The 24,918-nt window shown below is 33.5% G+C and overlaps 1 protein-coding gene, 1 long non-coding RNA gene and 1 other non-coding gene across 23 annotated transcripts in view; 2 read left to right on the top strand and 1 right to left on the bottom strand.

Annotated features, from left to right (window-relative positions):
* Nucleotides 1-24,918, top strand: part of LOC119837610 (twitchin) — a 121,098-nt gene that overhangs the window by 40,058 nt on the left and 56,122 nt on the right. For 14 of the 21 annotated variants that reach the window (XM_038363264.1, XM_038363262.1, XM_038363268.1 and 11 more), the window contains 25 exons: nucleotides 377-427; nucleotides 3,166-3,342; nucleotides 3,429-3,635; nucleotides 4,211-4,255; nucleotides 9,333-9,477; nucleotides 10,198-10,434; nucleotides 10,607-10,743; nucleotides 13,870-13,995; nucleotides 14,074-14,503; nucleotides 14,681-14,786; nucleotides 14,952-15,112; nucleotides 15,743-15,881; nucleotides 16,060-16,274; nucleotides 16,393-16,724; nucleotides 16,807-16,990; nucleotides 17,134-17,258; nucleotides 17,951-18,128; nucleotides 18,464-18,588; nucleotides 18,981-19,007; nucleotides 20,712-20,871; nucleotides 21,172-21,305; nucleotides 21,490-21,661; nucleotides 22,165-22,316; nucleotides 22,792-22,942; nucleotides 24,154-24,262. In XM_038363264.1, the coding sequence (XP_038219192.1) occupies nucleotides 377-427; nucleotides 3,166-3,342; nucleotides 3,429-3,635; nucleotides 4,211-4,255; nucleotides 9,333-9,477; nucleotides 10,198-10,434; nucleotides 10,607-10,743; nucleotides 13,870-13,995; nucleotides 14,074-14,503; nucleotides 14,681-14,786; nucleotides 14,952-15,112; nucleotides 15,743-15,881; nucleotides 16,060-16,274; nucleotides 16,393-16,724; nucleotides 16,807-16,990; nucleotides 17,134-17,258; nucleotides 17,951-18,128; nucleotides 18,464-18,588; nucleotides 18,981-19,007; nucleotides 20,712-20,871; nucleotides 21,172-21,305; nucleotides 21,490-21,661; nucleotides 22,165-22,316; nucleotides 22,792-22,942; nucleotides 24,154-24,262 (4,025 nt within the window). Of the gene's footprint in view, nucleotides 1-376; nucleotides 428-3,165; nucleotides 3,343-3,428; nucleotides 3,636-4,210; nucleotides 4,256-4,867; nucleotides 4,910-9,332; nucleotides 9,478-10,197; nucleotides 10,435-10,606; nucleotides 10,744-13,869; nucleotides 13,996-14,073; nucleotides 14,504-14,680; nucleotides 14,787-14,951; nucleotides 15,113-15,742; nucleotides 15,882-16,059; nucleotides 16,275-16,392; nucleotides 16,725-16,806; nucleotides 16,991-17,133; nucleotides 17,259-17,950; nucleotides 18,129-18,463; nucleotides 18,589-18,980; nucleotides 19,008-20,711; nucleotides 20,872-21,171; nucleotides 21,306-21,489; nucleotides 21,662-22,164; nucleotides 22,317-22,791; nucleotides 22,943-24,153; nucleotides 24,263-24,918 lie in introns of all 21 variants that reach the window. The other 7 variants (XM_038363267.1, XM_038363284.1, XM_038363265.1 and 4 more) reach the window with 6 other exon arrangements.
* LOC119837612 lies at nucleotides 1,743-2,698 on the top strand. The gene is made up of 4 exons (XR_005288157.1): nucleotides 1,743-1,820; nucleotides 1,931-2,014; nucleotides 2,097-2,192; nucleotides 2,615-2,698. It is a non-coding gene; the product is annotated as an uncharacterized LOC119837612 (long non-coding RNA).
* On the bottom strand, nucleotides 23,810-23,928 carry LOC119837719. Its single transcript, XR_005288164.1, has one exon. It is a non-coding gene; the product is annotated as a 5S ribosomal RNA (ribosomal RNA).

A 24,918-nucleotide genomic window follows, 5' to 3' on the forward strand; every position in this document is an offset into this window, starting at 1 on the left:
TGATTTAGAATTTTAAAAAGCAACTATAGAAATATGAATTTAACGATAACATTGAGAGTGTAATCATTTATATAAAATAATAATAAATAGTTATGAGTTTGTAGTTAGTTTAACCAAAGTAATTAGAAATTTGGCAATAATAGAATTGAAAGCAACTTTTGGTTTTGAAATGTGTGAGGTAGAATAAGTAGTTAGAAGCAGTTTGATTTTAAGTAGTTACGTTTCCCACAGTTTATTTACAGCGTTTGAAAATATTTGACCTGATTTAATCACAAAGCTTCTAAATTCAAATTTAATTATGCAGCAAGAATTGAGTCGAGGCTTTGTAATATTTTTAGATTCCCCTAATGCTTATTATCCCGTAACTTATTTCTAGGCTGGTGTGAAAGAGGCTGAAGTTAATGAATTAGAGAAAGTTAAATTAAAGGTGAGGTTTGTTGCTTGTGTGAGCATGCTTTAATGTAAACGCTCTCAAAATACACAAATACATTACATGCCTATTGTAAATAATACTGACAAAAATGATGTAGGCGTAGGCCATGACATGAAAACCGTTGCAACTGCAGATATTTTTGAGTTGTGAAGCAAAGGTGCGAAGCAAATTTTAAATAGCCTTCGTATCATAGCCAAAAAATGACTGCAATTCAAATGCGTTGACGTGTCATGGAGCGCCGAGTATCGTCACATCTTTACGTTTCTATGTTGTGTGCTCAATGTATATTTTTCCTGCAGCAAGCAAAGTCAATCTATTCTATGTTTGTCAATAAAACATGTTTTATAACTAGGACACAACTAAAGAACCGAACGAAGACATAATGGAGTTTGATAAGCCCGACAAAACATATCCCTGGCGACCTACGAACACAAAGGCACAGGTAAACACACCACACTTTCACGCACATCATTACACTTGGTACATACCTAATGCAAATTTACAAACATTACATAAAATACATGTCTTTCATTAGGACACCAATGAGAAGGCTCATCCGAAACGTAGTATGAGCTTAGATCAACCTACACCTAAAGATGACTTACAACCTAGACGTAGACATAGCAAGGTTGAGGTAAATATATAATAAATATAGTAAAATAAATTACACACATATTTATAACTGAAAATACTGATACCAATCATTAAATACAGGACACAGAAAATATAACTGATATTAAAGAAGATGTCGAAATTAGGCGTAAAGTATCAATTGATAGACCTTCAGAACCAACTTATCCGTGGCGTCGTCCTAGTAGAGAAAGTCCTAGTAAAGATGAGGACGTACGTATACATAACATTCTCTATAATGATATTATAGTATGATTAAGCAAATTAATATGTTATGATCACTGCATTTTAATTTATAGATTTAGATTAAGAATCCTGTTCTATGATTTTAGGTAGAACAGGTTAGCAATTCACAAATAGAAGACAAAAATAAAGTCGATAAAGACAAAGATAATTCTGATAAGCAATCCAAAGTTTCTCCGTATACGCCTCGTACCAGTAAAACGATTGAGGTAAATGAGCAAATTGAATATGAGTATAATAATTTAGTAAACATATATAATAATTTCAAAACATTTAATATTTACGACGTAAATGATTATAGGTAACGACTCAAAAAGATGAAGATAAAGTTAAACCTGATACAGAAAAGCCAAAGGTATAACATAAAGCAACAAAATTTTGAATAAATTTAAATGCGATTCTGTAAATTAATAAATATTATGTTTATTAGGTATCTGAAGATGTTAAACAAACAGACACCAATACTGATAAAACTGCACAAAATACACTTTACCCTTGGAGAAAACCGAAGGAGGTAACTGAGTCACACAAAAACTTTACATAATTATTATTAAATAAATTTTTAATTTTGTAATCTAATATAATTACGTGCTTGATATTTTTAAAATTTTGTAAAAATACTAGGTTCCAATCCTGGTCACACCGGATCCAGAGTCAAAACCGAATGAGGTGCCATTTTCATGGAATGTAATTCCAGAAATACCTCAGGTATCATTTAAATTAATAATAAAATAAATTTGTTATCTTCAATATCATAAGATTTACATAAATAAATTTTAAAAATTATCAGGCAGAACAAACACCAGAATTGGAAGACAATTACACACCAACATTACGTGAAACAGATACCTCTCCTGTACCTTGGAGAAGATCTCGTTCTCCGCAGGTACATTCTACGTACCTTTAAAATAACAAAACAAAAATACTTGCACCAGATGATATGCACAATACCATGTTTGATGCACCGGGGCACGATAAATATTATAACCTCAAATGTAGTTGAACATAGAGTCTCCTGAATTCATAACATTACCTTGCACATTTTATATTTTACTCAAGCACTGTACTTATTCAAACATACGAGCTACACCATTGCACCAACAGACATGCACAAAGCACATTTCTCCTCGGACGTACATTATGCACACACATAGAATGAGGTGATGGAAGCAACATACGTTTTTATATAAAACATCAAGATTAAGTTCTAATCAATATCTCATATGGACAAGTTCTTCACCTCATTCTATTCTGACACAACTGCATTCACTTCGTATGGTCGCCAATAAAATCAATTGTTTTCTATAGGCTGATGTAAACCCCAAGGAAGAGAGCAAACCGTCGTTAGCAATACCACAAGTAGCTATTAGCGGCACTCCTCAAAAGACTGATGAGGTAGTAATTGAAGGATTACAAAATTAAGCACAGTGCACTTACAACACGAATTTTATTAAAGCACCTGCATAATTGGCATTATCACAAATCAGTAGATATACACAAAATCTTTTGTAGAACACACTATTGTAGAAATAGATCTTATTTATATTTGTGTCTTGTTTCGCATGTATTAGACGAATTCAATTTTAACTTAATATGTTTCTTAACTATAGACTTCTTTTTCTCGCTTTTGCTTGTGTAATTTGGTACGTACCTAATTATGTTAATAATATTAAACATATTTCAATATTGAAGGTGAGTATACAGAAATTATTCATATTGTATTACATTTTACAATTTAAATCGTAATAGGTGCAGAAGATAATAAGGCCAGTCCGGAGATAACACCGAATACAAATAAATGGAAAGTGAGAAGATGAAATTAACCTTTTTATCAAACGGAACATTTTATAAAATTACAGAAAGTGGCAGCCAAAGAAGAAAAGGTCGAAGAAGAAGTGAAAAAGGCAAAGGTAACTTCAGTTAAGAAGAAGGCTGAAGATTTGCCCGAAATCGCAGATTATGATCGCCCTGATCTTGAAAAATATGAAAAGATTTCACCCACACCAACAACAAGGGAAAAGCCTGAAAAAGAACCGGTAAAGACAATTAACAATGAAATTAAAGAAACAATAATAAGAGTCAATTATAAACCATGTATAATAACATTATTATTTTAATTCAGCCGGCCGAAAAGCCGAAAGTACCTGAAATCAAAGCACCCGAGGAAACTCCAGCTGCACCCAAAATTGAAGTCAGTAGGGAAAAATCTCCAAAACCAGAAACGCCAAGAAAACCTTCCTTGTCACCTGCTCCTCCCGCTAGACGGGGTTCTCTCATCCCTCCACCGGAGGAGATGGGTAGACGCCCTTCGCTTATAATCAGCGACGAGGTATGTATAAAATTTGATTGGCAAAAAAAAAATTGATGATACAACTTTAACTTTAATTACAATAGCTCATTTTAAAGTCAGCAAATAAAATGGAGGTAATATGATATCCTGTAGATAAGGTTTCATTGTGCTGTCTAGAGTAGATTAGAAGATTACCTGATACTATACTGAATCAAGTGAACCAAGTGATATAAATGATGCATTTCACCTTTCTGTTGTCTTTGGGAATGTTGGAATATACCGATCCTATTCGTATGGTGCAAATGTATCTTATCTAATTCACTTTGTTCTTCATATGATTTTTGTGATTTTACCGAAATGTTGAGCCCCGTAGACACCCCATTCTGTCAAGCCGAACCCATAACAATAGTGCGTCCAATACACTATTAAATATTACACTAATAATAATTTACCTACACAATGATTCCACGTGGAACCTAGAGCTTTAGTTGAGGTTAGTTGATTTATTTGATTTTAGCTTAAAGTCCTCAATTCCCTGCTTCTTAGATTATTCACATAGGCACTGAAAAGGTAGATTGAATTGAAATTAAGATCGTAAAAAACGTAATCCACAGGAGAATAGAAAACTAAGACCCGGTGAAGTGATCGAAGAGAAGAAGGTAAAAGCAAAGCTGCAAAAATTTCGTGAATGCTATACGTTATTCTATTGCCGTGACGAAATCTTAACTATCTCTTAAGAATGCAGGAATGCATTTGCATCGCGGTTCACAATACTTTATTACGAATACATTTCCTGAATAATTATATGATTTTATCCCTATCACAAATTTCCGGACTTGTTTAGATTTTTGATTTTCTTAATTGAATTTGATGATATCATATCATTATTCAGCAAATTCTTCGCTGATTCTTTTTTCGTACAGGCACAAAACTAAATGCACACTTTTGCGATTCGGAGCACACAAATAAACTGCACAGCTTGTCAGCACGTACGCACACAATAACGGCGACGGGTGGGTCGTGCATCGGCGGATCTATGAGAATTAACTGGAGCAAATTGTTTGAATATTGATCACCGAAAGGAAAACTAACAACATAATTAACAAATCAATGATGGCAAAATAATATATTATAACTTTCGCACTGCTAGTGAAGTCTCTGCACTGAATAATGTTTGTAGGGCTCGTAGGGACCGTCACTCAGGTTCGGCGACAGAGGTTAGATAGGCAAATTTGATTGGACGGATTATTATCAGTGTTTTTTAACAACAGGTCACGAAATTACGTCCAGGCGAAGTTTTAGACGAGAGAAAGGTGAGATCGCTTGGGTCTGGTCTGGTTTAGGTGGACGCTGCTCGCTTTTGCAAAGCATTTTGTCAAGTTTTATTTTTCTCTTTGGTTTTAACTATGGACATTTTAATTTTTCAACAATTGTTTTCTTGCACATTGAATTTTTGTGAACACTGTGGCACTGAAGCGGATTATATTCACAAAACACAGTTCACGAGTCACAACTTACACAGTCCTTAACATAATCTTTAGTGGACAATGAACTCCACATACTATATTTAGTGTCCATATCGTAGAATCTCATAGTTCCTTTAGACATCTGTCCTATCTTAGATAAACCTATAGAAGCCGCTTAGCCGACTGCGAAAAATGTTGTAAATCATTTTTCAAGCGATGTAGTGACAATTTCTGCCATAGGAGAACTAGCATCACATTTGAATTATAACAAGAATGTGAATAATTAGTACTTCTATGTTCTCTTATGGGATTAGCTTATTAGAAGTAGAATGGCTGTAGATATATAATCAATTAAACCTAACGCTCATCTATTTTCTACTAACATTCTAAAACATTTAAACCCCTAAACGCAAATAGAACTGCACCTTTAAACCTCGTATTATCTAACTCACAAAACTACAATTACTTACACTACGTGGAAAAACACCTTGCACGAACGTACACATAATTCTGACTCATCATGAGGACGATAAGGCATCACAATGAAAATGAAGATTGACAGCACACTCATGTACATCTATGCACAATATTAACTGAATGTCTAACTGAAATAATTATTTTTTTCCAAAAAAGAAACGCGGCAGGCCGGGCGAAATCGCAGAAGAGGTATTGAGTGAAAATATATGTTTAGTTAAATGTCATAGAAAGAATAGACTCGTGGCTAACATAGTTTTGCCAAGTGATTAATTATTATATGTATTTCGTATGTTTTGAGTCAAAGAAACCAGTAACAAAGCGAATCGTAGCACGTTTTATTATTGGTTTAAGTCGAAGTATCGGAGTAGATAATACACACTAGTTCTAGATTGAATATATTTAATAGTGCAATTAACACCTTGTCGTTCTAACAGTTTTACCAACATCATAAAACGTCTTAACAATAATTTACGATATAAATCGCATGAGATACGCTACAGCATTGATGTAACAAAAAATTTGCGATGCAGGTGTTGCGAATAAACACCCGTGAATTTATTGTTAAAGAAATGACAGCCGAAACCCACGCTAACCTAAATATTTAAGAATTAATGCTTCTCGCTTCAGAATGTTACTATGATAATATAAATTAATTATGCATTTTAAATAATTGGCCTTTATTACTCTGCTTTATTTAACGATTTTAATTGATGTCCAGTTTGGTTATTGTTAATTTCTGTAAGTATTTGCTTATTCTTGAAATACCACAAAACACTTAGCATTAAACTTGCAAAAAACTTAAATTTAAGCACATAAACAACAGAGAAGAATATAATATAAAGAATGAACGAAAACAATCAAACGATGTTAAAAAAATACCGCAAAAACCACCCAAAATCGATTTAACAAAAAATTCTAAGCGCGATGAAATCATAGTCTATGATTTTAGTATAGTCGCCAAGAAACATTCGCGCCACGAACTTCAAACACACGCTTTAATAGCCGAAAACTTGCCAATGCTCATGAATTATTGCTTCTATCGTGTATTGTAAAGACGATATATGTCTTACAAAATCAGCTGCCACATTGCATTATTGATCAGACTAATAAAAAGTATTTGTTAAGCAGGTGTAGCTTGCGATTTGTTGAACAAATTCCCATGTAATCGTTTGCAAGTTAGCAATCTTGCTAAATGTTAATGCAGCCTCGGATCAAGTAAATTCTATTTTTATTATGTGTCTTGGAGAAAAATCTATGGTAATAGATTCAAATCGAATTCCGAAATAGATACAAGATAGCTTACGCCAATAGATTTAAAAGTGTAATAAGTAACAGTATGTTTCTAGACAAGTCTATATTTAAAAACAAGGGCAGATACCAAAATAGACAAGAACAAATATAAATCTGATTGACAGATATATAAGTATAGATAGAAATACCTTATGGGATGCGCGTGGGCCGCCCGCCTGCGGTGTGAGCTGCAACAATACTGGTATCTTAAGAACTTTTGGCGTTGATGTTGATTTAGCATTCAGATTTCGGCGCCTAGGCATCAGTAGCACACTGACAGATCTCATCTGGGTAGAAAGAATTCCAATCTTCACTATGCGTATCTTTAAAATAAATTATTATTAACCTTTAAATTTCGATCCGTCCTAATCGTAGCTTGAAAAAATACTCATCTCAAGTAATTTGGTATAAGGTCTGAGGTTGGTTTTAGGGGATTATTGTATGTAACCTTTTCACAATAAATAGGTTAGAATAAAGATCAATATTACATACAGTCTAATACTATGTACTGTTGGAAACTTTAAATAAAAAGTAACGAATGTGAATAACACAGCTTGTAATATAAAGTACAGAATATATTATATAATAAATACGTATGTATGTTACATGGAATATTTTATATAGTTGTGAAGAGCAAAAATGCAGAACTTTCGCTTAGCTATGCCTTTGTTACGTCATAGAAAACATTGACACAATTGGATACGTATGATAGATTGACTGACAATGTCGTTCGCAGCTTCTATCGGCCGAGACATTGAGCCTGATTTAGACGATGCAAAGTTCAGCTTTCGCTCTATTTAAACTGTTACAGTTTTTACATGCATTACTCTAGAATCAGAATAAATTGGATTATACATCAAAATGAGAAGCGGGCATCTGATATCGATCGATTGACGACATCAACACGTGAAATAAAACATCGTCCAAGTACACACATGGATACCTCACCTTAATCTGATAATTAATTGAATTGGTCTGCTGATTTGTGCTGTGCACAAATAGATGCCCGCACTCCCCGCGCCTCACCCGCCCAATTTCGAGGCGACTGTGCCCGCGCGACCCCTTCAGTCTTTTGACATTCGCGCCAATTTTTAGATGGAACGACATTAATCGAACTGCCCATATCGAATCTTTTATTTTTTATTTTTTTAGATAGGGTATACACTTAGTATTTTAAAGCATTTAAGTATCTGAATATGTGTGAGTTTACGCATAACGTATCGAAAAACGAAGCGGTTTGTTATCAAGTTAAATAGAATAATAAAATCGTTGAAATGGCGAAGTGACTGTGGTTCATGTGGATATACTGTTCGTGTTTAAGCTGTTTTGTGGTATTTTAATTGTTATGTCTATGCACAATGGCAGCAGTTATAAAAAAATCTACTAAATCTATATCTAGTACTTCTACTAAATCTATAAGTAGTAGCACCTCTACTAGTACTAAAACTGTTACCTCTTCTACTGGAACGAGTATAAGTACCAGTAGATTATCGGTGACTGCTATAGACTTTCAACTTGATGTGGTAAGTACTTAGTATTAAGTATCTTTTTATTTCTCTCTTAAAATTCCAGTTACACAGTTCAAAAAATTTTTTTAATGTTTAATAAGTCATCGATGTATTTCTAGTATCTGTTTATAAATAATTTGTTATTTCACATGGTATATTCCATTTAACCCAAAAAGTAAAGATTGTACAGGGTATTTTTCTTATGAAGATTAAGCTTTATGAAATTTATATATCCTTCCGAATTATTATAAGTTTTCAAGTATGGTGATTTTACTGGTCTGGTAATTATTATATTTTTTTTTTATGTATCATAATGTTTAATGAGATAAGAAAAATTATCGAAAAATATACTTAGAATGTATTATTGTCAGATTCTCTAGGTTCAAGACAGAACCAAATCGTATTTCTACACAAGTTTTAAATAAAATTGTTCCTGTTGACGTCACAAGTAACATTTGCAATAATTTTTGATGATACGCCCAACAATGAGCAACCAACAAATTTTTCGATATTAAAATAAAACAAAATACGACGCGACCAAAGAATTTATGATGGCCATATCAACACTTGTGATACATTTGTCAAGAAGATCAGATCTTCATAGTGGAGTCATCTGGCCAAGGAGTATGATGCAATTGTGCCACCACAACATGCATGTTATGATTGCTTACGATTCGGTTTTTCAATCTATATTTATTCTCCGTTGAATTGTTTATGTACTTCGATGACTTATTATTATCTATTGATCGAAACATTGATCTCATTGAAAACACTCCAACTTTTTATTTTTAAATATAGATGTTTATTTAAATACATTTGCATATCTTTTTATTGAATCATAGCTGTGATATATTTTAATGGTTTACAATTTTGCATTTAAATATCGATGTAATGATCTAAAATCAAATATAATTATGTTATTCTATGTTGATTTCATCTGATTAACTTTGGAACTGTTTCTGTGCTCACAAACTCATTTCTAAATAATGATATAGCGAAGGAAATCTGGCGATGCGAGACGGCCGTCGATCCAGGATTTGGAGGACTTGATCAACAAGCCTTCCGTACCTTTGAAACCACTTGGTAATGATGGTCCACCGTCCATTGTTGACGTACAAGAAAACTACACTGCCGTTGAAGGTATGACTATGTTAATTATTAACTAGACTAGATAAATTTACAAAGTAACACAAACTAATGTTATAAAATAAATAAATTCAAAGAATCATACTTGGAATCTGTTAAAATAGCATTACATAAATTTTGTAAATACTGATATTCCTACTCTAAATGTATTTCATTGTATATTAATATGCAGGGTTTACGTTCTCCTGAAAATTTTATATAAAATTCGATATACTTAGAGTTGAATATCACACATTTGTAATATATAATTCCTCCCACCGTGATACATAAATGTTTACGATGGAGATAAATGTCCAGTATTTTCTTCTACGTTATCAAACGTTGAACTACTAGTTAAGTAGTTACAAATGTATTGCAATTAATATCAACGTTCACAAGTTAATTATTTATAGACTCTCATCTAATTTATATGCAGGTAAGCGTAAGCGGTAACGCAGCTGTGCCAAATACCAAGTCGATAACAGAATAATTACTGAAATAAACAACCGTGAATGATAAACTTGTACAATTAAAAGTTCCTTAGTATTAGTCCAGCTGAATGTATCAAAGACAGATTTAAAATGTGATGTACAATCGAAACTAATCTCAAATAAAGTAACAACAGCTTAAATATTGTAATTTAAAGAACAATTATAAATGTAATAGCAAATAGTCATAACAAACACGATGTAAAAGTCAAAGTTGTTTGTTTAACTAATGATAATTTCACACCAGATCAAACTGGATACATCACGGTACAAGTGGAAGGCAACCCAGCGCCAACGTTCAAATTCTACAAGGGAGTTACAGAGATCATTGAAGGTGGTCGCTTCAAATTCATCACTGATGGCGAAACTGGTCTCATTACGCTGTGCATGCGCAAAGTTAAGCCCAATGATGAGGGAATGTACAAAGTCGTCATCAGCAACATACATGGCGAGGACTCGGCGGAAACACAGCTTTATGTGTCCGGTAAGTAATGAGGTTTCATTCAAATACAGAAATATATTAGTACCTATTAAAATAATCCAAAAGAAAACAAAAAAACTATAGCCTTTACATCTAAAAGATCATTTCGAAAAATACATATCCTTTCAATAATTAGAAATAACAATGACTACTTATTATTATATTCTAATAATAGATGCCAGTGGTATGGACTTCCGTGCCATGTTAAAGAAGCGAAAGTACAAAAAATGGGGAGAACCAAAAGAAGACCCCAACTGGGGTGACTTGAAAGAAGTTGAGAAACCTCTGCCCGCATTAAAGAAGGTTGAGAAGGTAAGGTTGCCGAATTTGTTAGATACTAATTTTAATAAATGTAATATGTTATTGAACATTGAAGATGGTGATATAAATGCCATTTAAAATTAAATCTTCTAAACATAAAATAAACTAAAGAGGACGTTGAAATGTTTTTCTACTAAATAAAAAGGGGAGGTTTTAAGTGAATTTCACAGCTTACAATTTTTAATACAAAAAATATTCCAACGTCACACTATTCTAAATATATCGACTTAAAAGGACAGCTCCATCAGGCTCTATCGATGAAATACACAAAACACCTTTGAAATATGCCAATACGTCATTATTTTTCGCCAACATGATTGAATACGAAACCGATAAAATTTTAGCAGAGTTTACACAATGATAAGGGAACGGTCATCACGGTACCATACCATAATTTCTAAACTACATTTAATTACTATGATCGATAAATATTATGAATCTTATGCCATTCATTGTTTTTACGTAAATATATTATCAAAGAACACCGCATGCATCATTGTATTTGGTCCCTAGGGATTAGAAACTGGATATTTTGAAGATGAAGGGAATATTGTGGTCATATCAGAAGGTCGTGAGATGCTTAGATTCCCGGCTGACAGACGCAGAAACTCCTCAAACTGGTCCTGGGTTAAGGTCATCAGTTTTACCAAATACTACATCATTCACATCACCTTGTATTATTTCAAGAATCCTCACAAATGGTAACAAAATACCAAGTGTGGATTCTTTTTTGGACACACTATCTTTAGCTTAATATTGAATACACCTTGCTGAGAACTCTTTCGAGTGTTTGACAAATCTTGTCACGGTGGCGTCTTATTCATATATGTCATAATCTTTGTGATTGTGTTGAATGTTTTCTCTTGTTATCTTCAATATATTATGATGGCTGGTTGGCTACTACGAAAGATATCCCACTTGTTTCAAGTTAGTATGGTAGTTGGCAGACTTGACTAGGTCAGCCGAAAATCTGTTTTAAAGTCGACACTTAACATTCGACTTATCGTAGTGTTAAGACTGAAACATGGCTTTTATTAATATAGCTTACAACATCCAGCGCACACTATTTGTGTATAGGTAGTTTATATGGCATATATCAATAACATTTAATATAAATTCTAGGGTATATATCAAATTCGGAGACGTATGTCTCTACCTGAAATAATACCCGATTGGCCTGATTTGATGGAGGCTGTCAAAACAAAGGTTCGATAAAATGGAAGTTTAAAAGGAAAGCTAAAAATATAAGAATTTATGTTCTATTAAAACTGCCTAAACTGCGTTCTTGCATATGAGTGCGACGTTGTTGTACTGAAAACGCAATCTAAATCTATTAAGTTTACCTGTTTTAAAAAGTTTTAATAGAACAGATTTTCTATTTTAAATAATGGAATGATAAAACACTGAAATAAACAGAAATAACTAAACATGTCTTCTGAACCTATTGGTATCAAAATAAAAATATGCCCATTTTATAGTACGATTTTTTCTTACCCTTACACTGTGAATTTTTTATTTGAATCTAATTATGATACCAGTACTTTCAGAACGATTTAAATAAAAATGTATAAAAGTGATTTTTAAATCAAATAACTCGCACAAGGTTTTTCTATCACCACTTCACTTTTATCTTTAACGTTTCCAGGATTGAGTGTAATGAATTTGATAATCATTCACACTTCTTCGACTTTCGAATCTCTTGCAGGTTTCTGTGACGTCAGTTTGAGGAGCTTTTGTCACGCCATTAAAAAAATATACTTGTTTCATTCGTATCATTAATAATAATGTTATCTGGTGCATTCGGTGTATGCAGATTTTGGAATTTTATAATTTCAACTTTATTTTTATTAAACTCAAATAAGCACAATATTTTTTTAAACTGTTATTACACAACGGTTAACAAGCATACTCACATATTACACACGATTGCGTAGAGGATTGCTAAAGCAATTGAATAACTCATAAAATTGAACTCGAAAACTTTCAACGTAGGTTCAGTAAGGTTTTGTGAATATGTTGTAGAGATCCTCTCTTAGAAGACAGTCCCTAGCGGAATTGATTCCGGATTGGCCGGTGCTGCAATCGCACAAACGAAACGAGGTTTGACACCGCGTTTACCGTCGTTAGATGACACATGCATCTTGAGTTGTACCACTTTATGCAAAATCGCACAGAATATGTATCACTTTATATCTTAAATTGGACATGCCCGGCGAGATTATAAATAAATGTCTTGCACTGATATCTAATAATTTACCTCTGAATACCAATTAATTATATTGGAAATAGAATGAATGATAGTTTGAGGCCAGTGTACGCGTCATCTTCTTGGACTTGAGTTAATATTAGTCGATACAATTACATTAACCTTTTAATTAGCACTTAATATAATATCATCTCGCCCATCTTATTTAAGGTACCTTTTCATTAATTTTAAAGTTGATGCCCTTTCTTTGTGTAGATTTTTTAAGTATCAGTGCAATCTAATTTTTCCGGACAGTCCAACGCGACAACAATGTACCTATCACCTAGTTCGATGTAAAGTTAGCACAACTGTTTAAACCCTCTTCTTTTTATTTTCTCAACAAGCAGTTCTCATGCACCTTCGACATCTTATTTATAGCAGCACTTCGCACGGGACATTGCACAGTGACATCTAAATGTTTTAGAATATCTGTGGCTACTTCAAAAATATTAAATCCCCACTTATTTCACTACATCATCAATCTATCACAATGATTTAGCTTTTTGAGTGGTCACAGTACACACTGTAAGTTAAGTGGATGAGTCTTCTGATTTACCCACTACCGCACCTACCTTCAAAGTCAAAGAAATTCCAATTTCTGTACAGTCGCATGGATTTTGAATTGATGAGTGACGATGAAAGAATGGCTAATGAATCTAACGCCTCGGTTATCTCATCAAATCAATGTTTAAATTTCATTTACTTGCATTGGATTTATTGTGACACGTTTCGTGAGTGATCTTTTACAGCAAAACAAGATACGGGTTATTGGTGGTCAGCACCTAGCTTTTGTCTGAAGAGCACCTTTGTGTATCTGCACAACACGTATTAAATGCAAATTGGGTATTTTTATCGCTCACTATGTGTTTCAGAAACAAGAGTCTTTCTTGAAGCCTCTCGTAGATCAAAATGCAAAGGAAGGCAAGGATAAAAAGGTGACATTCGAAGCAATCTTCTCGAAGCCCAATGCTAAGCCGAAATGGTTCTTCCGTAAGGATGTAAGTATTTACCCTTTAACACTCACAACACCCTCTACATCGAGCGACATTTACATTAAACAATAATTACTTTTATAGGAGCTATTCCCGGGTTCGAAATACAAAATGACGAACGAACAAGATTCGTACAAGTTGATCATCTTCAACCCGAAGGTGGAAGACACCGGCAAAATAACAATCGAAATTGGCGGCGTATCTTGCACAGCTTTCCTACAAGTTGAAGAACCTGATCCAACTTATAACTTCACCAAACACCTTAAGAAAACACTCACTGGATTCACGAAACACGAGGTGGTCCTAGAGTGTGCTGTGTCCAACAGCCTTGCCATAGTTTCCTGGTGGAGAGGTGAAGAGAAGATCGAAGACAATGACGATATCTCGATATCGAAGGATTTGTCTGGTGTATGTAGGCTTACCATCAAGAAAGCGAAAATGGAAGATGCTGCTAAATACTCCTGTAGAATTGAGAAACAGACTGATAGAACTGAGTGTGATCTGAAGATTGTAGGTGAGTAATGAACATCATTGTTATAAAACCAGTGTAAAAATATTTCGTACTTGATTGAAAACTCCTAGAAAAGTTTATGTAATTGCTAAGGAAAGTGACTTCCAGAGAGGATGCATTACAAATAAAAAGTATCTCAATGAAATATAAGTTTTTCTGACGTTTTCACTTTATTTACAGAATACCAATACAAGTTCACAAAGGTCCTCAAATCGCAACAGGCCGTTGAAAAGGACACAATTACTCTACTTTGTGAACTGGACGATGCTGCTGGGGACGTTAAATGGTAAACAGAGTTCATTTTGTGATAAGAATGTTTATAAAATGTTTTATTTATAACCCTGACCTAAATGTGAAAATTAGCCTGCATTATTCTTATTAGGATAAGGATATATGGATAAGAAGAATCCTTTCACTAATATAATATAAATCTGCTTTTCACCACAATCAGGTACAAGAACGACCAACCGCTGAAGGCAGACAAACGTATTTCAATTGTGAAGGAAGGTCGCAAACGCAAGGTCGTGATCAAGGACGCCAAAGTGACGGACGCTGGCAACTTCAAGTGTTGCAGCAACGCCGATGAAACGACTTGCGAGCTTATCGTCAATTGTAAGTTCATTAGCTATTTAGTAAGCAAATATAAATGTAAGTAAATAGAAAAAATGTCCCGTTTACAAAAATGTAATAACACTTATGTTTGTAATGCATTTAATAATCTTCAGGGAGATCTTGCCGTAAAAAAGTATGCTTTATTATTTTTTATAACTGGAAAAATACTGTAAAATACCTACGCGAGTCGTGCTTTTGATATAAATAGAGATGATTTTATAGCGTTAACCAAGAAAAATAAGCCATATAAATAATTTCTTATTTCTTTCCTTCAATTGAGTACCTATAATTATATCATTAAATCAATAACTATGGGCTGTATTATAATGGTTTAGTATCCACAACAAATATAAATCATGTAATTAATTAAAGGAAGGTCGGGGTTGGGCCATTGTTTCAAATGATCAGATCAATATTCCGTATAGATTTCTTGTAAGACAATAGGCTGGAATTTATTTAAGATTATGTTCCAGTAAGACGTTATAAGACCTACACGTTTATAAACCATTTTAAGCAAAAATACTGATTTATAAATAATTTATAAAATCTGTTGAATTTATTGAATAATGTTATGTGATATGAGTTTATTGTACATTGTGTAATGTTAATGAACGTTTTGAATTTCCACAGACTCTAATCGCTTCAACAAGAAGTTGAAGGATACTGAAGCAATTGAAAGGGAGAAGGTTGTATTGGAAGTGGAACTGCAGGACCAGACCGCGGAGGCCGTCTGGTCTTTCAATGGTGTACCGATTGTTCCTAATGACAGGTATTTTATTTTGTTTGTTGTTTATGAATGTAGCTACTGTTAAAATAACGGTTGTGATAGTTAAGGTTATTAAAATTTTGAGAATTTTTACGGAATTATAAAAATTTATTCGAATATTTACATTAATTTTTAGTTATAAATAATTCGAGAAATGATTTACATTTAATTATTATTTTAGGATTGAGATCAAAAATCTGGGTGGTGGTAAACACCAGCTGATCTTTAACAAGTTAGAAATGGAGGACGATGGTGAAATTCTCTGCGAATCAGGAAAACTTACCTCCTCTTGCAAGCTCACTGTGAAGAAGGGAGAATCAAAACCAATTATCGAGTGTCCGGACGAATTCCACGGCACGGCGGGTAATCCCTTCGTCATCGAGGTTCCATATAAAAGTGAGTAAACAATAATCAATCGTTGATCTAAAAATATGTAATAAACACTAATAACAATAAAGTTCATTTAAATGTAATGCTGAAATGAAAACGAAAATAATTCATCCTCTTTTTCCAGTTTCTGGTACCCGTCAAACGCAAATTGAAGCCAAACTTATCAAGGATGGCAAGATACTACCCAACAAAGAAATCGAAGCCGTGGTTGAGCAAGAAAAGGTCTTGTTCAAGATCAAGAAGCCGGTCAGAGAAGCTTCTGGAAAATACCAGATCAGACTGTCAAACGCTCAGGGTGAAGACAGCAAGGATGTATCGATCATCATGCAGAGCGCACCAACAGCGCCACAGAACGTGGAAGTGAGCGAGATCTTCCAAACATCTTGCGTTGTTACATGGAAAGCACCTCAAGATGACGGTGGTTCTCCAATCATCAAATATGTTATTGAAAGACAGGTAAGTAATAAAAATTATCATTACCAGGGCAAATCCTGCATTTTTTTATTCTGGAAACTCATCTAAATAAACATTTTTTTAGGATCTATCACTCAAAGCAGCGTGGGACCAAGTGGCCGATGTGGCACAAGGTGAACCGACCAAGTACAAGGTCGAGGATCTCATTCCGAAGAAAACATATAAGTTCAGAATCCGCGCCGTCAACAAGATTGGAGCCAGTGAGCCTGGTATCTTTGCCAAACCTGTATTGGCTAAAGATCCTTGGGGTGAGTTTTCCATGTGGTATGTCTCACACTGAAACTCGGCCACAAAGTTTAAAAATTATATTGTTAACATTTTTTTCATTCTTGTATTACTGAAATATTTTGTGATTGAAACAATAATGTAATCATTTAATTCTTTTCGTTAGATGAGCCATCGAAACCAAAGAGCGTCGAGCTCACTGACTGGGACAAAGATCACGCGGATCTTAAATGGGAGAGGCCTGATAACGACGGTGGAGCTCCCATTACCGGCTATCAAATAGAATACAAGGTAATCTCGATTTATACAGGATAGAGTGTAAATAAATATCTTAAACGTAACAAATACAATATCAATCGCTCCAATAGGATATGAAACTTATCGAATTACGAGATTTATTACACAAAAACCTTTCGGGTATGATTAACTAATCCTTCATTGACCTATATTATACACTAGCGGTCCGCCCGTGGTACATATATAGTCTATAGCCTTTCTCAAAAAGGGGTGATCTAACACTGAAAGAATTTTTCAAATCGGACCAGTAGTTCGTGAGATTAGTGCGTTCAAACAAACAAACTCTTCAGCTTTATAATCCTACTATCCTACTTCCTACTAATCCTACTAATATTATAAATGCGAAAGTTTGTAAGGATGTGTGTGTGTTTTATGCTCTTTCACGCAAAAACTACTGAACCGGTTGCAATGAAATTTGGTACGTAGATAGCTGGACAACTGGAATAACATATAGGTAACTTCTTATCCCAATATTCCTACGGGATAAGGACTTACGCGGGTGAAACAGAGGAGCGCAGCTAGTATTAGTATAGATTTATGAAAGCAAAATCCGTCTACATCACCAGAACCTCTTATTTATATAATTTTCAAAATAGACACATTCAAACAATAAAATACTTAGACGCCCAATGTTTTGTGATCTCTTAAACAACAGGCAAACATATTTACCATGTATATCATTATAGGAGAAATTCGGCAAAGACTGGGTCAAGGGTGTGGAAGTATCTGGAGATGTTCTGAAGGCAACTCAGGATGGACTCAAGGAGGGGTGCACGTACGAGTTCAGGGTACGGGCCATTAACAAGGCTGGCCCCAGTGAGCCTAGCGACAGCACCAAGCCTATCATTGCTAAGTGCAGATTTGGTAGGTGGCAAGGGTTTTTAAAATAACTTTATAGGTTATTAACTAGTTATAAAAACGCTGTAAAAGTGTACAGATGACCTTCCCACTCTCCTCATGTTGACGGCAAATTTACTTAAAGCGATATATAACATAGAATCAACTTTGTTTACAACTAAAAGGCAACTAATAGATATAATATTATCTTAATTAATTAATTTATAAGAATATAATATAAAACAAATTGTCTAAAAATGCATGACGATATTATAATGTTGATAATCATATATAGAGTTTTAGTTATATTTCCTATGATCTCATGTAAAGTAATAGTTATTAATATTTCATACGTTTCACAGTGAAACCATACATTATTGGTGAAGGACTTCAGGGTATGATCATCAAGAAGGGTCAGGTTATCACCTTCGATATTAAATACGGTGGTGAGCCTGAACCCGAGGTGAAATGGATGAAGGGTGAAGAGGTAATTATTTGAATGTATACTTTAAAACCTATAAATAAAGTTGATATTATAACATAGTAGTGGAATTGAAAAATAATTTCGTTGCGGATATCAAGAGTACTAAAATTTAAAAACAATTTGTGATTCGAAAATTTTTAAAATTATAATTACAGATGTTAATTATAGATTAAAAGATGCATAGCATTAAAAGATGATGATGGTTTTTTTTGAACGATTGGGACTTGGGCCAATATCTACGCCGCAAATTTTCATCGTCCACATAGATTTATAATTCTTGTAAACAGATTATAATTAAGATATCCCTGCTTCGAAAATTATTTTCAGTTATGAAAATGTTAGGTTCATAAAAAAGTTCCTATATTAATATATTTTATTGTTTATTCCAACAAAAGAAACGCGGAAAGGCGTACACGGAGAAGGTTAGACGGGTGATAAAATAAATGTTGTCAATGAATGTTCTAAACAACTCATTCTCTACTCTTCTGGTCAACACTGAAATGTGGCTAACATCACTATATCTCTACACCAATGGCAGGCGTTTATTTGAACTTCGAATCCTAAATTTAAAAACGAAAAAGCGTTGCTTTTTCTATGCTATTTCGAAAATTGGCCATTTTATGTTAAAAAGTTATATTAAAAAAGTGGAAGTACCTACCTTCTTCTAAAGTTCGTTCAAGAGTAAAAGCGTGATGTGTAATTATCAATGTATATATCTATGTACATATGTATACCTATACATAGAAAAATGCTCTATTTAATCGATCCGAAGTTCAATTAAAACTCTGTCAAAATTATTACGTTTATGCTATTTATGGTTAGCTGAATTCTTGAAATTGTTATTCAATCACTTTTGTTTAAATCAGTTTAAAAATTTTCTATAATCTTGTGGTGTAATATTTATCGTAGTTTTTCTATTAACTAGTAACATAAATAGTATAGTTTTGTACCAAACTCGACTTCGTCTTTTTGGTATAAAATTGCCTTAATTCAGTTAAACATAAATAAAATATTGTCATCGCCATGAACGCGATACGATCGCTTTCGATGTTGTAAAATCGATGTTTAAGGTGCATTATCACTTTACAAGATAAACCACGTACTTCATATTATCCATATACAGGCACGATATTATGTTACGACACGATATCTCATCACGACATTATATCATAGTAAGTTTAAGGTTAGTCATGGTTTTGAAATTCTTCTACGTATCTTCAATGAAAAATATAGTTACTACTGGCACATATATAAAAACAAAGTAAAAAATACGCAATAGCATAATTTTTTCGTTGAATTTGTAAGTAGCTACTATATTTTCCTGATTTGTATGTTTTTTGAAGTATGAAGCAAAACCAAGGAGAAATGCTAAGAACAAAGCATGCTATCGTACGATGTCGTTTAGTCGGATCGTACCATTTTCAAACCTCATGACACTAGTACAAGTAATAATGCACCTCAATTGGCTATGAATTTTTGTGACAAAATTGATGATTACAAAGCAAGCTCTATAAGACTTGGCGACTCTATCAAAATGTGTCTATCAATTTAACACGATTCAATGTATGCTCACTAAACACTCGATGTTGTGGTTTCGAATTTTCGTTTCGACTTGATGTACGTCATTGCATTATGTTCTTAATTATTACGTGAATACGTTTCAAATCTCATCGTTTGATCTCTGATATGGTCATCACAATTGCACCATGCATTCATTTCTATTCACAAACAAATACGAAAAGCATCGTTCCTACATTTTGTCAAATTGGTTTAAAGCTTCCATTACTCTATTTTCCATTAAATCCATTTTTATACACAAATATCCTATAAAAATCACAAATTAAATAGTATAATACAAAATGCAATAGTTACACTTCTTTCCATTAATAACTTAACACTATCACAAAATCTATCAGTATCCACATTATTCAATCATTAATACACCATAAATAACATTATAATTAATCACACAGCCTCTATCAATTGTCTATGGTAGAGGAATACCACTATCATTGCCCAAAGCTGTACTATTCTTCATTCATGTTCATGTCATCAACTCAAAACGTATTCACGTCGTCCGTTCGACCAGCAAAGTTTGCATTATCTCATGTCGCATGATGGTATAGGAGATCCACGACGACGGTGACCGTATCACCATAGACAAGTACGAGAGGAACACTGTGCTGACGGTCAGGAAGACTACCAGACCGGACAGCGGGAAGTACAAGCTGGTTCTGACTAACTCGTCTGGTACCTGTGAGAGTCTGGCTGATGTCGTGGTGCTTGGTAAGTTGGTTGTAATTTTCAAATGTAGCAAAATTACCTGTTTGTAATAAATATTATATTAAAACAAAGATTTTTACTAAAAAATCTATTACCATTTTGTCATAAATCACATAGTTTGCTACTCGCAAATTTTAAGTTGTGACGTATGAAGACATTGTAAAGGCAAAGGTTAATATTATAAATTATAAAATTGTCTACTAACAATTTGACTATACTAACAACTGTACGATGTTAATATTACTTAGATAACTTATATAAATTTATACCTACTTAATTTATATTATATTACCTTGTTTTTAGACAAACCTAACCGTCCCAACGGACCTATCGAAGTCACAGAGATTCGCGCCGAAAAGGCTACTGTGAAATGGCAGAAGCCAGACGATTGGCAAGGATCCGACATTACTGGATATACTCTCGAGAAACTCGATATGGTAAGGACGGATTTTATAAAATTTTATATCCTAATCATAAATTGTCTTTTTTCGATTTTTCAGAGAAACTTGAGAATGCCATTCACGTTTATATAAAAAAAAATGTGGTAACCTACCTTGTAAACATATTTTTTACCTACCTGTACACATTTATTTATTATGCATAACATGTAATATCTTATAGGACACCGGCAATTGGATACCGTGTGGTGAGACCGGTGCTGAACCCACTGAGTTCACAGTGAAGGGTCTTACACCAAACCACAAGTACAAGTTCAGGGTCCGCGCTGTCAACAAGGAGGGCGAGTCTGAACCATTGGAGACTGATGGATTCATCGTTGCGAAGAATCCTTATGGTTGGTGATTTTTTTATATATCCGTACGATTATTTTTGTATTGGTAACACATACTTATTAAAATCTGCACTACAATTATATGCATATTAAGTAGAATGAATGGGCACATAATGAATAAAATTTAAATTTTAACAATTAAGTTTACTTCAAGTAAAAGAATAGCTGTGCATGTTGATACTTGTTTTAGTTTTTTTGATTATTTAAATCGGAACACAATTTACGGGGGTTTTTGTAAATGTTGGTTGTCACTTTGACAATTTGACAGAAGGAAAAAGTTCAAATTTTATTCCCGCGAAACTTTGTAACACATTTTTATATTACAATTTCTGCAGTCTAATCACTTATCAAATAGCAATTATCTCTATGTGTTTAATAAATTTGGTGCAAGCACAGAAGGATCATTATAAATATTGAACTACCACGGCCATTTAAATGAGTTTTTGTGTTTATACGTTCGATACCTTTTAGAATATGAGTTTTGAATGAGTCTTTTTGTGTTCTAGATCCTCCAAAAGCCCCAAGCAAGCCTACCATCATCGATTATGACAATATGTCGGTTACATTGCAATGGGAGCCACCGACAGATAACGGTGGACGCCCCATCCTCGGCTATGTTATTGAAATGAAAGACAAATTTTCACCTGATTGGATTGAGGTAAGATTTTTAATATCTTCAGATATCATCAGATAATATCTTAATAATATAAAAGATATTATCTGTTTGATCAATATATTGCATATTTTACTTCATAACTTAATATTTTTATGTTTTTTATTGCCTCACTGCTTAATTCCTTGATATCAGACATACATTTTCAATTTTATAGCATTCAAATTCTTATAAGATGTATATTATTAAAGAATAGATACAATCAGATTTAAATAATATGATGTAAATATGTGGAGTACTTGTAAATTTTATTTAAAAGAATAATTTCATAAAAAATCCATAATAAGTTGTATGCCATTGTTTCCTTAAAAATATGTCATTGTGGGAAGAAAATTTTTTTTTTATATTTTTTGAGCATAATAGAAAAAATAACATTTCACAACAACTGAATCTTCTAGATTAATTCAATAGTAATTTTTCATTAACAATAAAGCAATAAATTTATGTTTATAAATATTAGGTGAGAAAAACAACAGACACCAAAACCGAGGCGAAGGTGGAAGGTCTGAAAGAGAAGATGATATACCAATTCAGAGTGAGAGCCTACAACAAGGCTGGTGTTGGTGATGCTTCTGAACCCACCGACAACCACCTCTGCAAGCACAGAAACTGTAAGTTTGTTTATAGATTGTACAATCCTACTTACTAATTATAAATGTGGTAGTTTGTGTAGATGGATGAATGTATGTTTGTTGTTCTATCACACGAAAACCACTCAATAGATTTTGATGATACTTTGCAGTGATTTAGCTATAGCACATATTCTTATATGACCACCTCCTTGGTACAGTGGTAAATATTATGATGAATATATATATACTCAATGCATGAGCATAGAACCGAGGGGTCCTGGGTTGTTGGGGATGATTCCTGGTGGGGACAAAAAAAAATGTGTCGGTCTGACAGGAGAACACAGAAGGCTGATCACCTAATAATAAAAAAAATCTGTCAGTGAAACAGATGTATATCTCTGCCCCATACCCCAGTAGGGGACACTGTACTTCACTTACGTATTCTTAAGCCGAATGAATAGAGGAACCTGTGTGACACAACTAGTTTTCTAAAATTGTGGTTATACATTAGATACTTAACAAAAGAAATTATTTAGATAGTGGATAGGTCTTCACATAAAGAAATTAAACAAAATGTTATATTTTATCCAATAAGAACATGATTTTCTGTAGTCCTTTACTTATTGATAGAATAAATCTATAGGATTATCCTAAGGATAATAAACAATAATTGAAAACTAATACGTTTCTGTTTTGAGAAACTTATTAATTCACAAACTATTGAATTAGTACAGAAGTTTTTACAAAAAATCTTGTATGTAGCAATGGTGTAGGTTGGCAACTGAAACTAAAAAAAAAAAGGAAAAACAAATGCAGAGTACACGCAACCATGCCACACAAAATCTAATTACGATACAATAAAAAATAGAATACCTGTCATATATTGATTAAAAAAAATATATAAAAAGCCAACATCACGCGGTGTTCCCAAGCGGTCACCCATCTAAGTACTGACCGCGCCCGACGTTGCTTAACTTCGGTGATCGGACGAGAACCGGTGTATTCAACGTGGTATGGACGTTGGCGATAATACACACAATTTTAACAATCAGAATATTCAAAAGTAAAATATTTAGTAAACTAGCTGCGCCCCGCGGTTTCACTCGCGTAAGTCTGTATCCCGTAAGAATATCGGGATAAAAAGTTGCCAATGTGTTATTCCAGTTGTCCTGCTATATAAGCTTTCATGTTTATTGCGTTGTGTAATGGTGTGAGTATATATTTTATGTTTTTTTTTTTTTAATTCTCAGTGAAACCACGCATCGAGCGCAGCACATTCAAATCAGTGATCATCAAAGCAGGCCGCACTCACAAGTGGTCTGTCGACGTCATCGGTGAACCACCACCAGAGATGACATGGTAATTCATTGGTCTATTCAATTGTTTAAAATATATTCTAAGGGGAAACAACCACTTTCAGCGTGTTATTGTGCCTAAGAGTGATCCAGCGGCTTAAAAAATAAATAAAACAGAAAAAAAAGAAATCTCATAAAGAGATACTAATATGCTTAGGTTTGTAAGTATGGAAGGGTTGATGTTTATTACTCTGGTTCATACGAAAACAGCGTAATGTCTGAAATTTGGTACTATAATAGCTTTTTGTCCGGGTACCACGCAAGGGAAACCGCGGGTTATGGCTAATTATATTGTATAATAGTTAACTCATTGATTGGATAAATGACTGTACCATTCCGGCTCTCTCAGTCCCCTTAACAATTAATATTAATATATCATAATATATTGGTAGCTTCTAACCTGCTCTATATGAAAATAATTACTACTCAAAGTGAGACTAATGATTAGTTAAATATCATAAAAAAATATTTCGTATCCTTTCATTTTGTTAAAAAAAAATTGATACAACATTTACACATTATTAAAAAAAAAATAAAGACCATAATGTAAATCAATTTCAAATACTGTCTCTAAAACGCCATCTATGTAACGTATAAGTAACTAGCGTAAACGGAGCATACGTCAAAAATAATACCAGCGTATCCGTGTCCTATAAAACA

This window comes from Zerene cesonia, chromosome 28, assembly GCF_012273895.1.
Source record: "Zerene cesonia ecotype Mississippi chromosome 28, Zerene_cesonia_1.1, whole genome shotgun sequence".
In the NCBI taxonomy this organism is placed as follows: Eukaryota; Metazoa; Arthropoda; class Insecta; order Lepidoptera; family Pieridae; genus Zerene; species Zerene cesonia.